The sequence below is a fragment of the Theropithecus gelada genome, chromosome 7b (genome assembly GCF_003255815.1).
Source record: "Theropithecus gelada isolate Dixy chromosome 7b, Tgel_1.0, whole genome shotgun sequence".
Lineage (NCBI taxonomy): Eukaryota > Metazoa > Chordata > Mammalia > Primates > Cercopithecidae > Theropithecus > Theropithecus gelada.
In genome coordinates, this window is record NC_037675.1 from 68850543 (window position 1) to 68866427 (window position 15885).

The 15885-nt window shown below is 50.9% G+C and overlaps 1 protein-coding gene across 1 annotated transcript in view; it reads right to left on the reverse strand.

Annotated features, from left to right (window-relative positions):
• Positions 1-454: 454 nt before the first annotated feature.
• TMEM229B (transmembrane protein 229B) overlaps positions 455-15885 on the reverse strand; it is a 46949-nt gene continuing 31518 nt past the window's right edge. Inside the window, exons 3-4 of the mRNA XM_025391554.1 lie at positions 1377-4438; positions 455-1061 (exon numbers count right to left, since the gene is read on the reverse strand). Of these exons, the coding sequence (XP_025247339.1) occupies positions 3917-4420 (504 nt within the window). The 5' untranslated portion in view covers positions 4421-4438 and the 3' untranslated portion in view covers positions 455-1061; positions 1377-3916. The remainder of the gene's footprint in view (positions 1062-1376; positions 4439-15885) is intronic.

Here is a 15885-nt window from a genome sequence, read left to right on the forward strand (position 1 = left end):
TCACTTTCAAAGTAAAGGGCTCTGGCTTTCTATGTCTTTGGGGGTACCCTCAGCCACCCTGCTTGGTCCCTCCTGCCTCATGAGATGTCCCAGGTCATGGCTGGTGTTTCCAGGATGAGCTCGCCTCATGGGCACCTGCAGCCAACCTGCAGTCTACCTGGATACTGCCTGGGATCCCCCTCTGCCTGGGTGCATGGCACCAAAGTAAGGCCTGGATCACATTATGCTACCTGAGAATTGGGGTCAGGGTGTGAATTCAGGTTACCAGAGAGTGTCAGAGCAGAGACAGTAAGAAGGATTGGCAGGGAGTGTCACCTGCCCCGTCCACGGGGCAGGCCCACCCAATAGCCCTCTTGGTTCAGGAGGGCATGATGCCAGGGTGCCAAGGGCCTGGCCTCCAGGAGCCCCTGGGAAAGTGGTTCCAAAAGAGGAAAAACAGATGGGCCAGAGCCAGTCCTGGAACACAAACACCAGTATATTTTATGTGCACAAATGTGAAAAGGAAGAGACAGAGGGACCAACGGAGACACAGAGCAGGCAATGGGTTCACAAACCGGTCGTGTGTCCTTCTCGAAAGCTGCCCAACTGGGAGACAGTCCCACCCACCTCAAAGGCCCTTTAGCAGAGCTGGGGCCTGCAGCTTCTCCAGGTCTGGGTGGCCTCAGGGTGGAAGGCACTCTCCCTGCCATGGCTCCCCTAAGGGCTGGGCCTCTCACCTGTCTGCATCCCAGGGTGATGCCTACACACCCCAGGGCTTCATAAATGCAGGTTCTTATGAACTGACCCATTCAGCAGCTGCCTCCCCAGGAGACCCATGCAGAGCAAGGGACCAGGACAAAAGGGCTTCACAGGGACTCCCTAGGTATTATTGCTGTGAATAAGCATAGGCCATTGTGACTCACTGGCATTGAAGAGGGGACAGGGCACATGGGATGCCTAGCAGATGTCAGAAGCAATTCAACCATGCAGGGCAGCACATTGCAATCTGTAACTCAGAGATGCTGCCATGTCCAGTGGAGAGAGGCCCAGGACACCAGAGGTTCATGAATAGCCAGCAAACACTCCCCACCAGCACCCTTTTTTTTTTTTTTTTTTTTTTTGAGACAGAGTCTTGCTCTGTTGCCCAGGCTGGAGTGCAGTGGCCGGATCTCAGCTAACTGCAAGCTCCGCCTCTGGGGTTTACGCCATTCTCCTGTCTCAGCCTCCCATGTAGCTGGGACTACAGGCGCCCGCCACCTCGCCCGACTAGTTTTTTGTATTTTTTAGTAGAGACGGGGTTTCACCGTGTTAGCCAGGATGGTCTCGATCTCCTGACCTCGTGATCCACCTGTCTCGGCCTCCCAAAGTGCTGGGATTACAGGCTTGAGCCATCGCACCCGGCCCCCACCAGTACCCTTAATGCTTGGTAGGGCTGGGTTTATTCCAAACTTTGAGTCCCTGGGCACTAAGGGATTGGGGACCTGATACCCAAAAAAGCCAGAGTTGAAGTCTGGGCTATTCCTAGTGAGATCTGAACCTGTAGATCCCGTGGTCACGCCATGGGTTGTTGCCTTCCTTTGTTGGAGGTTTGATGCCTTATGAGGGGCAATTGGAGAAATGGGACACCTAGATGGAGCAGAAACACAATGCTGGATGTTGCCAGGCACAGAGGCATACCCCCAGGACCTCCTGCACTTGGGAATTTATAGGACCCAGAGAGTAAATGGTGCCAGGGAATGCCCACAAGGCAACGTCTGGAGCAGCAAGACCTGGTGGGCCAACCAAGGACTTGCTCTGGTTGAGAATTATGGAGGCACCAACAAGCTGGCCACTGGACTCAGTTGTAGAATGCGAGTGTGAAGGTGGGTAGTGTGGTCTAGGGGCCCACATGGAAGGCCTGAAGGGGTGCTAGGAGACTAAGACAACATGGAGTTGGGGAGAGAACCAAGGAAACAATTGCTCGGAGAGAACGGAGAAGCCAGACAATATTCTCCTCCTGGAATTTTCTCCATCTATAGATGGAAAACAATCTACTCCCACCAGAAGCCTGATTCTCTGTAACCCCCAAAGCCCTGGAGTTGGGGCCACAATAAAATCAAAAGGAGGGCTGGCCCCTGCAGAAAGTAGTTCATCCCTGGATTTGAGGAGCCTGCCCAATAAATAGGCTAGGAAATACCCTTCGTTCTGCTCTGGACAGGGCTAACTGCAGAAAATCCTGACAAAGGCAGAGTCTGCAAGCTTTTCTTCAGACCTAGAACACAACTGTGGCCCACCCCACCACACCCTGCACCCTGGGTTGTGCTATCGGCACAGTACAGGCAGAGCAGCCAGCAGGGAAGAGGACATTCTCTCCACAGGTGATACTTTGTAATGATCCGTAGAAAGGGGAAGGCTAATTTCTACCTAAGAGTCCTACTGTGGTCAAGAAGAGACCATGTACCATGGGATGGGGCACTTTCTAACAGACCCTTTCCCTTGAGGAGTGAGAGAGCCAGTAGGCTGGAGTAAGTATTTCACCTGTCCACTGCCAGCAATGGACCTGTCACAGGGCAAAGTGGGGCAGGGGAATCAAGGTGCCAATGCCCATGAGTGTGACAGGGTTAATACTGTTTAAGGAGTAAGCTCAAAGGGTCAGCCTTGCTGGGAGGAGTTTGGGGAGAGGGGCAGCCCTGAGGTTCTGCTACAGGGCTGGGGCTATGGCAGAACCAGAACTGATACCCTCCCACAAAGGAGGCTCCAAGGAGCCTTCTACAGCTGCAAGGTCCTCCTCTCTTTCTTCCTCTCATTCTCCATCGGTCTCCAACACTGGATACCTGGCTTTTCCATCCCATAGAAAGCTAAACTGCTCAGTTTTGGCTTGAAAATAAACCAGGCAGGGAATAGACAACCTAGAACTCTGCCTTTTCCCCACCAAAATGACTCGCCTCTAGGTCACCATTGGGGATCCACAGCGCCTATCCCAGCCTGCCTGTGCATTGGAGGGCATCATTTGTTCTCAGCTAAGCCACTGAGAAGGGAGCACTGCCACAGCCCACTAGACCGGGGGTAGGGAGGTGTAACTCAGGAACTCCTCAGGCATCAGGCCAGCAGGAACAGTGGAGGGAAGGGCTGCAAGGGGGTGGGGATTGGGGGTGTCTCAGGGCTCCATCTCCTGCAGCTCCTGTGCTGGCTAGGGAGCTGGGGTGGGGCAGGTGTGGTGACCGACATGGATAAAGAGCTGCTAGTGGTAAAGGCCTTGAAAACAAGACAGAAAAGGGGGAAACGCCACCGAACACACGGGGATTGAAACCTCCAAAAGCCCAAGGTTGGTGGGAATCCAGCACCACGGGGGCCCCAGAAGGCCAAGGGAGCAGCGCAGGGCCCTGGGGGAGGGGAGAGGAGCCAAGGGAGGGTCTCCCAGCCCTTGCAGACCAGCGTTGCTGCCACGCAGCCTCCTGGCTGCCCAGTCTCTCCTCGGCTGCAGCTCAGCAGGCCCCTGGGGAGGTATTGGTTGCAAGCAAGCACCTGAATATTGCCTAATGGAACCAGCCAAAGCTTAACTAAATCCAGATCAGAGGGAGGGAGGTCAGGCCTTGCCTCCCACCTGCGGCCCCATTCTCATTGTCCCTTAGCCAGGACAGGGCCTGCTGCTTCCAAAGTCAACTACATAGTCTATCGCTGCTCAGCCACAGGCCTTCTGGCACCAACCCCTGAGCTGGGCCAGGACCCATGGACCCTTCCCAATGTCCCTCTGCTGCTTCCACACCCCATCCCCCAACACCTGACCACGGCCCCCCAACACTGGCCCTCGCGGAGGTTAGGGGGCTCTGTGTGCCCCACAGGGCTGAGACTTGGCCAGGGCAGGGCTTTTGCTGCATGGATAGGGCAACCTCACCAGCTTGGTCTCTTTGTCCTTGAGTTCCATGAGAGATCCCCAGGCCCCCCACCCACTTCCTACTCAGTCAGTCTTGACATGGCCATTGGCCAGGGCCAGGGCGCCACTGGGCTCCCCGGGCTCAGCGTCCTTGTCGAAACGGAGGCGGAGGGTGTTGCGGATGATGAACTGCTCCATGATGAGAGCCCCGCAGAACCAGGGCACGGCGTACTCCAGGGTGATGAGGCCCATGAAGTCAAAGTCGAACTGGGAGTAGTCCCAGGGGCAGGCGTTGAACTGGCGCAGGATGAAGCCGGTGGTGAACTCCCACAGGTAGGTCCAGAGCGTGTAGATGAGGCAGCGCAGGAGCAGCGGGCAGCGGCCGCGCAGCCGCAGGTACATGCGCTCCACGATGAGGATGGAGGTGCCGTAGATGAAGAGGGCCCACACGCTCGTGACCCCTGGGAACTTCCAGTTCAAGTTCACCACGAACTCCCAGGCCGCCGTGAACATCACCTCGCAGAAGTAGCCGTGGATGGCGTACAGGTACCAGCGGGACAGCGCCGTCAGGGGCTCCGCAGAGGCCATGGCGCCGACTGGGGCTGGCTGCTGGGGGCACAAGAGAGACAGGTGAGGGCCGGGCGCGGTGGCTCACACCTGTAATCCCAGCACTTTGGGAGGCTGAGGCGGGCGGATCACTTGAGGTTAGGAGTTCAAGACCAGCCTGGCCATCAGGGTGAAACCCCATCTCTACTAAAAATACAAAAATTAGCCAGGCGTGGTGGTCTGCTCCTGTAATCCCAGCTACTCGGGAAGCTGAGGTAGGAGAATCACTTGATCCCGCAAGTCAGAGGTTGCAGTGAGCCAAGATTGCTCCACTGCACTCCAGCCTGGGCGACAGAGAGAGACTCTGTCTCCAAACAAACAAACAAAAACAACAACAACAAAAAAAAACAAAGCAAAGAACAGAATAACCCACTCACCCCACTGACTTCTCTGCAACTCTATCCAAATGCTACTTAGAGGGAGGTGTCTGTACTCCCTACAGCTTTTTTGGATTATCTGTGGTCAGTTGAAGAGTCGGCTGGCCTGGTCCACCAATCAACCCCATTTCTAGACTACTTGCTGATTTCTCAGCAGGCCTGTCCACTGGGGACCCCATTTCTTGCTCCACTTCTCAAACAGTTCCATGTCACTCATATTTCTGAGATGTAAGTGACCCATCACATTTGTCCTTGTGTGTGTGCATGCCATTTTTTAATCACGTTTAAGTGTACAATTCAGTGGCCTTAAGTACATTCACACTGTTTGGCAAGGATCACCACCAACCATCTCCAGAACTTTTTCATTGTCCCAAACAGAAACTTTGTATCCATTAAATACAAACTCCCATTCCCCATACCCTCAGCCCTGGCAACCACTATTCTATTTCCTGTCTCTATGAATTCAACTACTCTGGGTGCCTCATATAAGTGGAATCATACAAACACTGTCCTTTTGTGACTGGCTTAGCATAACTGGCCTAGTTTTCACTTAGCCTAACGTCTTTAAGGTTCATCCATTTTGCAGCACATGTCAGAATTTCCTTCTTTTTTTTTTTTTTTTCTTTTTTTTTTTGAGACGGAGTCTCACTCTCTCGTCCAGGCTGGAGTGCAGTGGTGCGATCTCGGCTCACTGCAACGTCCACCTCCCAGGTTCAAGCAATTCTCCTGCCTCAGACTCCTGAGTAGCTGGGACTACAGGCGCACGCCACCACACCCGGCTAATTTTTGTATTTTAGTAGCGACGGGATTTCACCATGTTGCCCAGGCTGGTTGCAAATTCCTGAGCTCAGGCAATCTGCCCGCCTTGGCCTCCCAACATGCTGGGATTACAGGCATGAGCCACTGTGCCCGGCCAGAATTTCCTTCCTTTTAAAGGCGGAATCATATTCCATTGTATATATAACCATATGTTGTTTGTCCATTCATCCATTGATGGACACCTAGGTTGCTTCTACCTTTTGGCTACTGTGAATAAGGCTGCTATGAACATGGGTGTACAAAGGTCTGTTTGAGTCCCTGCTCTCAACTCTTTCAAGTACATATGCAGAACTGGATCATATGGTAATTCTATAGTTAACTTTCTGAGGAACCACTGTGCTATTTTCCACGGTGGTCACACCATTTTACATTCCATATCAGCAATGTACAAGGGTTCCAATTTCTCCACATCCGCCCCAAACACTTGTTATTTTCTGTTTTGTTTTTATAATGGCCATCCTAATGGGTGTGAGGTGGTTCTCTCATTGTGGTCACATTTGTCTTTGCTCCATTAAATGGGGTTTTGGTGTTTGGTTTCAGTATTGAGGGGAAACCAATGGATTGACACAGGAAAGTCCTCCCCTGTCCTTCTGGCTCCCTTCCCCTTCCCTCTTTTAAACCCCACCAGTCTTCAAGGCCCGGCTCCCATGCTGCTTCTCTCTACTTTCTCCTTGCCCTCCACCGGTGACTGTCTCCACCACTTATCCGGTCCCTTATCAGGTGCCACCCCAATGTCTTTTTGAGGAAAGTGCTCTCATGATCCAACTAGCCTGTGAACTTCTTGAAGACAGTGACTGTTGCACAGGCTGATGCTTTGCGGCCTTGACACAAGCCTCTCCTGGGCAGGCCCTCTCTAAATGACATGTCCTGTTCATGTGGAGGGCGGCGTTGGACTGCATCAAGAATGGGAAGGTGGGGCTTGAGAACATAAATCCCAGCTCTGCCAGCTGCCAGTGGCTTCACATCTCTGTTGATCCCCTCTCCAAGGTGGGAGAAGAGACAGAGGTTAAAGAGATGACATCTGTAGTATGCACACCTGTCTGGGAATCCCAGCCTCACATTTCAGCTGAGGCAGGCCTGGTCACATTAATACCTACCCATCCTTGTGCATTGCTCTGTGGTCTTCCAAGCACTTCATTCACATTTTGTCATGGATCTTACATAATTAAGATTCAGGCTGGGTGCAGTGGCTCACGCCTGTAATCCCAGAACTTTGGGAGGCCGAGGAGGGTGAATCACCTGAGATCGGGAGTTTGAGACCAACCTGGCCAACATGGTGAAACGCCGTCTCTACTAAAAATACAAAAATTAGCCAGGGTGGTGGCAAGCGCCTGTAATCCCAGCTACTTGGGAGGCTGAGGCAAAAGAATTGCTTGAACCCGGGAGGTGGAGGTTGCAGTGAGCCAAGATCGTGCCACTGCACTCCAGCCTGGGCAACAGAGCACGACTTTGTCTCCAAAATAAATAAATAAATTAAAAAATAAAATAAAATAAAAAAGATTCATGTGAAGGTCAGATAATTTTACTCCCATTTTTTTGCAGTGAGACAGTTAGAGCTCAGAGAGGGGACATCATTTGTCATATATCTCAGGGCCAGTAAATGGAAGAGCTGAGACTAGAACCAATATCTCTTGCTTTCTACTTCAAAACTCATCCCCTGCACATGACTACCCATCTCTTAGACATACGTACCAAATGTTACTCCCCTGCTCAAAAATGCTCGATAGCAGCCAGGCACAGTGGCTCACGCCTATAATCCCAGCACTTTGGGAGGCGGAGATGGGCGGATCACCTGAAGTCAGGAGTTCAAGACCAGCCTGACCAATATGATGAAACCCTGTCTCTACTAAAAATACACAAAAAAAGGATGGGTAGGTATTAATGTGACCAGGCCTGCTTCAGCTGAAATGTGGTGGCATGTGCCTGTAATCACAGCTACTTGGGAGGCTGAGACAGGAGAACTGCTTGAACCTGGGAGGTGGAGGTTGCAGTGAGTAGGGATTGCACCATTGCACTCCAGCCTGGACAAGAGCGAAACTCTGTCTCAAAAAACAAAACAAAACAAAACAAAAAAAGCGATGTTCGATAGCTCCCTATTTCCTAATGAAACACAACAGCATCCTTGGCCTGCCATTCAAGATTCTTCATGATCTTACCCCGATTGACTTCTTCAGCCTTTTCCTCACAATCCAGCTCTTCCTGTCTTTCATTTCCTTGCCTTTGCAGGTCCTATTCATTCTATTAGGCCTGCCTTTCTCCTCTTACTTCCGTGAGTATAAACCAGGTTACAGGTTACCTTCAGAACAAAATCTCTTTCATCCCCTCAGGTCCCAAGTCCTCTCTTCCTCTTCTGAATTTCTACAGCACTTACTCTGTCTCACTCCCTTTGGTACAGGTTATTTTCTGTTATATTATGTTGAGAATTTCAGTCCCCAGCCAGACCTCTTTCCTGTGTGCTGCACCTATAGCTCCTGCTCTTCTCTAGACAGCTCCCCGTAATATCCCACAGGCATCCCAAACCCCTTTCCTAAATCAAACCCATGGGCAGGTGTGGTGGCTCATGCCTGTAATCCTAGCACTTTGGGAGGCTGAGGCAGAAGGATTGCTCGAGCCCAAAACTCTTGAGTTCAAGACCAACCTAGGCAATGCAGTGAGACCCTGTCTCTAAAAAATCAATAAATAAAATCAAACCCATTATCTTTTCCCCAAAACCTGTTTCTCTCCTAAGACTCCCACCCCAATTAATGGCACCAGCATGCACCCAGTTAGAACCAGAGGCCTCGAAGTCTCTCTGGCTTCCTCTGCCACATCCCCACCCTAACATGAGTTCCTGAGAGTGAGGGCCTTGCCTGCCTGGTTCAGCACAGTATACCCGGTCCCTGGCACAAAGCCCAGCACACAGTAAGCATTCGAGAAAAGAATAAAGACATCTCTTAGTTAGCAATTGCCATATAACAAATCATCCCAAAAACCCTGGCCTAAAACAATTACTGTCTACTATTACAGCTCACGTGTCTGTGGTTGGCAGACGGCTGGGGCAGTGTGGCTCTGCTCCCCCTGTCTCTCATCCTCCTCTGGGGCCCAGTGGACTTGCCTGGCCATATTCTTCTCATGACAACGGCAGAGGCACAAAGGTGAGCAAGCCCAGCAGCACAAGTGTGGTTCAAGACCCTGGTTAAGCCATGCCCACCAACATCCCACTGGCCAAGGGAAAGCCACCAAGTCAGCTACCAACTCCCACCCTTTCTATCTCTTAAATATCTTTGGGATCCATCCCCTCCTCTTCATTATTCTTCTCATTGCTGCCACTGCTCTGGTTCACGCTCTCATCATGTCTCACCTGGATGACTCCAAAGGTCTCCCAGCTTTGCCTTCTTCCTTCTAATTCACTCATCACAGGACGAAAGAGTGTGTAGAAAAAACACAACCTTTCTAAAATGCAAATCCAATGTTTCTCACCACTTAAAGCCCATGAGTGAATCTTCAACATCTACAGAGTAAATAAAGCTCAAACCCCTGGGGACTGCTGGCAAAGCCCTTCACAATTTGTCCCTGCCTCCGATCCTGTCCTCCAGATCTCTACCTTGCTGTTTTTGCTACCTGGGCCTCTCCCAGGGCCAGTGAACCCTCCTTAAAGACCCAGCTCTTCCTCTGTGAGGACTTTCCTAAGCACCCTGACTCCAGACTGTCTGCCCACTTCTGCACCCTCCCTTCTCTGTGGTGATAGAGAGCACTCTGCTTTGCTGGATTCATCTGAAGGCCAGCACCAGCAGCCTCCTGAGGAATGCTTGTTTAAGATAGCGGTAAGAGAAAAACGCAGGATTCAAAACTGAATATTCAACCTAACTCTGATTCTGCAAAGGCATGCATATGTGCACATATACAAAAAAATTAAACAACAATCATCTCTGGATGTGATTTTTTTCTTTATATTTTTCTGCATACTTTTTTTTTCCTAACAAGCATGTATAACTTTTATAAAACTAAAATTTCATCTTAAAAATGCTTAAGGAGCCTGGACACAGTGGCTCACGCCTGTAAACCCAGCACTTTTGGAGGCCGAGGTGGGTGGACCATGAGGTTAGGAGTTCAAGACCAGCCTGGCCAACATGGTGAAACCCTGTCTCTACAAAAAGTACAAAAATTAGCTGGGCATGGTGGCGCGTGCCTGTAATCCCAGCTACTCGGGAGGCTGAGGCAGAAGAATTGCTTGAACCGGGACCCGGGAGGTGGAGGTAGCAGTGAGCGAGATCATGCCACTGCACTCCAGCCTGGGCTACAGAGCAAGATTCTATCTCAAAAAAAAAAAAAAAATGCTTGTGGAGGCTGGGTGCGGTGGCTCATGCCTATAATCCCAGCACTTTGGGAGGCCAAGGTGGGTAGATCACCTGAGGTCAGGAGTTCGACACCAGCCTGGCCAACATGGTGAAACCATGTCCCTACTAAAAATACAAAAATTAGCCAGGTGTGGTGGCATGCGCCTGTAATCCCAGCGACTTGGGAGGCTGAGGCAGGAGAATCACTTGAACCTGGGAGGCAGAGGTTGTGGTGAGCCGAGATAGCACCACTGCACTCTAGCCTGGGTGACAGAGTGAGACTCCATCTCAAAAATAAATAAATAATCCTTGTGGAATGAATACGTATTCATTGTATTCATACATCATATATAGAAGGTGTTCAATGAATTTGCTAAGCAAATGAACTCAAAGAAACCTGAAGTCACATAAAATTAATGCAGGCTCTTCCCTCATGGGTCATCCAACAACAAACCATGCCTCACAGGTCTGAATATGGCCAGCTGGTCAAGCTCAGGGGCCCCAGATGATCCTAACTGCCTGAGTTGGAATCCTGGCTGATGCTTTCCACCTGTGGGACCTAATGGACGCTACCCAACTACCCTGTGCCTCAGGGTCCTTGTAGGTAAAGTGAGGATAATGGAAGTAATAACCACAGAAAGCTGTTGTGAGGATGAATGAACTAGTACATACACTCTACTTAAAATACAGCTAAGGCTCCAGAAAGGGCAGCTGTCATTTCTGGCACAGAGCCAGCCTTCTGGACATCCCCCTCCTGCTTTTACGCCACCTCCTACCCGATGCAGGGTCACTGTGCCCCTGCTCTCGGCAGTCTCCAGGCAGCCCTTCCTGTCAAGCAGGTTAAGTCTTCATTGCAACCCTGAGCACCAAGCTAGTGAGCCAAGAAATCCAGTGGCAATAATAACCCCATATATGGCCCTCAGGAAAACAAAACTCCCACAGACATCCCAGGAGAGTGAAGGTGAGCCTCCAGCTGCCTTGTGGCTACTGAGGGATGAATGGAAGAGGAAGGGTGTCAGAGCCAGCCCGAGGGGCAGGCTTGAAAAGACGGTAGAATGAAAGGGGCACAGCCTCTTACCCCCTCATTTTATCCTATACCTCCCACCCCCAGGCAGGAGAGAACAGATCCACGCTCCAGGCAAACACACTGAGGAGGACTGAGGGCCTGAGACAGATGGCACAGCACAGGGATGTGGAGACCTCTGGACCTCCTACCCTGACTTAGGCCCCAGGACCTGCACGGATGCCCCTGGCACTCCCAGCCCCCAGGACCTGGGCTGAGGGAAGGGGAACCTCACAGGGGCTCTCCTGCAGCAGCCTGACATGACTGCATGGACCTCATCACTTGGGCCAGATCCTGGGCCTTGAGGCTGACTTTAAACCTTGCTCTTCTTGCCTCTGATCTCTCTGGGATGGTCCAGAATGGTTTCCCAGCTGTAACAGATGGGAGGGTCCAGTCTCTTCCCCATCCCCAGCAGATAACTTGGGAGAGTTAGATCTCAAAACCCTGGGAGCAGAAGCAAGATGAAAGGGGTAGCTGTCAAAGGGACAGAGAAACCTAGGGTGAGAGACAGCAAGTTGCTGAACAGAAGAGAGAATGGAGTTCATGTCTGTAGTCCCAGCACTTTTGGAGGCTGAGGTGGGAGAATAGCTTGAGGCCAGGAGTTTGAGATCAGCCTGGATAACATAGCGAGATCACCATCTCTACAAAAGGAAAAAAAGTAGCCTGGTTTGATGTGGTGTGCCTGTAGACCCCAGATGCTAAGGCAGGAGGATCCACTGAGTTCAAGAGTTCGAGGCTACAGTGGGCTATGATTGTGCCACTGCACTCCAGCATGGACAATGAGCAAGACCCTGTCTCTTAAAGAAAAGAAAAAGAAAGAAAGAAAGAAAGAAAGAAAGAAAGAAAGAAAGAAAGAAAGAAAGAAAGAAAGAAAGAAAGAAAGAGAGAGAGAGAAAGAAAAGAACAATGAAGAAGCAAGATGGGGGAAAGAGGAACAGGGTGTGCCCCAAGCCCAGATTCTGTTTCTGGGCAGCAGGAAGCCATGGGTAGTAGATGGAGGGGAAGCACACCACAGCAATGTCAGACAGTGTCCGAGGGTGGAGCTAGGAGAACATAGCTGGTCCATGCAAGACCAATGGGGGAAATGAAAGACCTGGGTCAGGGCAGAAGATGGGGTTGAAGACAAAGGAATAGGAGACAGTGTCATTGGCTGAGGTGGCAGCTCCCAGTGTGGTGGGGGAGATGATAATATTAGAGGCTGGGCGTTGACTTGGATGCGTTTTCAGAACCCCACCCTCCAAACCCATTTCTAATCAGCACAGGAGCTGTGCTTAACTTTGAACTAGGACAGGCTCACCCACCCCATACAGGGCCTAGACAGGCCCCTATTCCCTGCCCTGGCCTCCAACCACCTGACTCACTGTACCCCTGGGCCCCTTCCACTAGCTCCTTGCTCAGCCCTGGGATCAGAGCCCTGGTAAAGCCTGCAGCAGGAAGAACTGGCAGCTCAGGGGACCTTGGCTTCTTTCTCCTGGTGACAAACAAAACTGTCCTGAGACCTGTGACATGAAGATAGGACAGCCCAGGAACAGAAATTCAGAGTCCATTGAAGTGGAGGAGAGTGTGAGCAAGGTTGAATGCAGGAGGACAGTGTTTGGAGAGCAAAGGACAGCTTCACAAGCAGGGTTTGACTGAACAACACTCAAATCCAAGAGTCCTCATACCTGATGAAAGGGCCTGGGCAAACAGAGTCCCAGCGAAGGGCCAGAACTCAAGGTGACTTGTGAGGGCTGGGAACTACCCCTCCAAGGGAACAGGTGATGGGGAAGAAGAAGGGGAGCTGGCTTTCAGAGCCCTGCTCACTAAGAGCATCTCACCGGCTGCTCTCCGAGCCTGCTGTTCCACAGGGTGGCAGGGGACACGGCCAGCAGTTGAGAGGGGTAAAGAGGCTGCCATAAAAGTCTAAGACAGGCTGAAGGCAAAACCAGATGGAATAACTGCCCTTGGTCTTGTCAAAAACTCCCATCTTGTTTCAGGGGCCTAAGGTGCCACAACACAATGACTCTGGGAATTTTGTCCAGAGAAGCATCTGGCCAGAAAATCGGGATTCCCCTTCCATGCAACCGGCCTGAGAAGGCCTTCCGCTTTCACCCCACTCACTTCCCAAGCTTCACTCCCTAGCCCCAGGGATGCCCATCACTACAGTTCTATGTTCTGGGGAGACCCACAGCCCTTCTAGGAGGCCCCTGAGGGCAAGGCAGTGGGGGACAGCTTCAGGAACCCCTGGGTGGCTCTGTGCTGAAGGTGAGTGGCTTCAATGAGGAAAGGGCAGAAACTTCCTTGAACTTCCCCTGTGGTCATCAAGTTAGCAGGGAGGAAAACAGGGCTTGCACAGGGCCAGAAGGGAAGCAAGTGGAGGGAAACTCCTGTAGCCACTGGCTGGTGCACATGCCGCAGATTTCCACCCTCTTGCTGTGGACACCCACCCAGGAAAGCCCCTGGGATCAGTGATACTGCAGGCCTTGACAAAGTCCTCCCTCCACCTCCCAAGTCACAGTGATAATAATAACCAGGTACTCTTCTAAGTATTTCCATGTATTAACTGAAAAAAATCCTCAAGCCCATTTTACAGATGGGGAAAGTGAGGCAGAAAGAGACTACATTTTTTTTTTAAGATGGAGTCTCACTCTGTTACCCAGGCTGGAGTGCAGTGGCATGAACTTGGCTCACTGCAAACTCTGTCACCCCGGTTCAAGCGATTCTCATGCCTCGGCCTCCCGAGCAGCTGGGACTACAGGGAGCGCCCCCACACCCAGCTAATTTTTGTATTTTTAGTAGAGATGGGGTTTCACCACGTTGACCAGGCTGGTCTCCAACTCCTGACCTCAAGTGATCTGCCTGCCTGGGCCTCCCAAACTGCTGGGATTATAGGCATGAGCCACCACGCCTGGCTGAGCCTACATTCTAATAACTATAAAAGGCAAGTCTGGGATTCAAACCCCACAAATCGGGCTCCAGAGTCTTTGCTCCTAATCAGCACACTGCACTGCCCCCGAGGCTGACTACAGCCTCCTCTGAGGGCACCACCATTTTCTGAGTTCCTGCTTCTGGAAGGCTGGGATGGTATGTGGAGAGACAACAGGAAGTAAGGAGAAGGCTGTGAACTTCCAGGTGGATCATTAACAAACATCCCAACTGAGCGTCAGAGCTCCTAACGGCTCCCAGCCTGTTCCTCAGGATCCACACAGAGGCCCTCTATGGTCAAAGCTGACAGTCACAGGACCGTGACAGTAACCAACCCTCAGGCCTCAAGGCATGCGCCACTCAAAGGCCCCTCACCAGGACACACAACCCAGAGGCCCCCTGACTGCCAGCCCACCCCAGTGCTCCTGGGAGTCTCAGATGGCCCAGCCCTGCCATGGAGAACTACCCCTCCAAGCGAACAGGTGATGGGGAAGGGGAAGGGGAGCTGGCTTTCAGAGCCCTGCTCACTAAGAGCATCTCACCAGCCAAGAGCAGGGCCAGCTGCCCAGAGGAGCAACAGTCAGCATTTCAGGAGCAACGGTCCAAACACAGAGGATTTTAGGGGGGCTCAGATCCCAAGCAAACCCCAGCAGGAGGCAGGGCAGGGTGAGTGGGCTTAGGGGATGGAGTCAGTTCTGGCACAGAGGTCCCTGGGGCTCAGGAAGCAAAGGGCGCCCCGCACGGGGGAGCCGGCAGGCTGACATCCCAGACCTGTATGTGGCTGCCTTGCTGTTACCATTCAGATCTCAGCTCAGCTGTCACATCTCAGGGACTTTTGATTCCCCAGTCCAAAATAGCCTCTCTGTCACTCACATCATTCCACTTTATTTTCTACATAGCACTTTCACTTTCTGATATGTTGCTTCTTATTTATGGTCTGTCTCTCCTCAACTAGAATGAAAGCTTCATGAGGGCAGGGGCACTGTCGTGTTCACTGCTGTGTAATCAGTGCCTAGAGTGGTGCCTGGCAATAATACCTAGTAATACTTGTGGAATGAACGGATGGATGAATGGGCCCAAAAAGGCCCAGGCCCTTAAACACTGATGAGGGCAGGTATAAACACTAGCTGCCTCAGTCTCTCTTCCCTCCTTTCTTGAGAAATATAGCCTTATAAAATGTTTAATTCTCGCATTTAATTTTTTTCTGATTAAAGCAACATGTGCTGAAATTTAAACATTACAGAATGACATAGAAAGCAAAAGTTCCCTGTAATCACACATCTTAGAGAAAGTCACTATTAACGGTATGTTGTGTAGTAATCCAGATTCAATTTTATTTTTTAAAAAGCCAATCCATGCATCATAGAAAAAGCATTCATAGGCCAGGCATGGTGGCTCACACCTGTAATCCCAGCATTTTGTGAGGCTGAGGCGGGAGGACTGCTTGAGCCCAGGAGTTTGAGACCAGCCTGGGCAACATAGTGAGACCTCATTTCTAATAAAGAAAAAGCATTCATAATTCCAGGCTAACAGAGATTATCATTTCTCCTTTGCAATATTTTCCTATGTATGTATTTTACAAGTCACCATAATATACTTATTCTGCAACCTGCCATTTTTACTTGTCATAGCTATTTTTCCAAGTTGTTATATAGCCTCTGTGCTCGTGATTATAATGGCTGTGTAATATTCCAGCAAGTGGAAAACTGTAATTTACTTAACCTAGATGTCCAAAGGAAACAACTGTTTCCCATTCTACTACTGCAGATGATATAACGAGAATTACCTTTAATGCCTGTAATGGAAGAATTTAGTCCTTTTCTTCTCTGGTAATATTTCCTAATAAGATTTCTTAATGGATAATTCCAGAAGGGGAATCACTGAACCAAACGGTACAACAGCCTTAAGGCTGATGGTATAAATTGCTGTGGGGAGACGTGTCTCCCATCTGAGTCATCACGCTCCCAC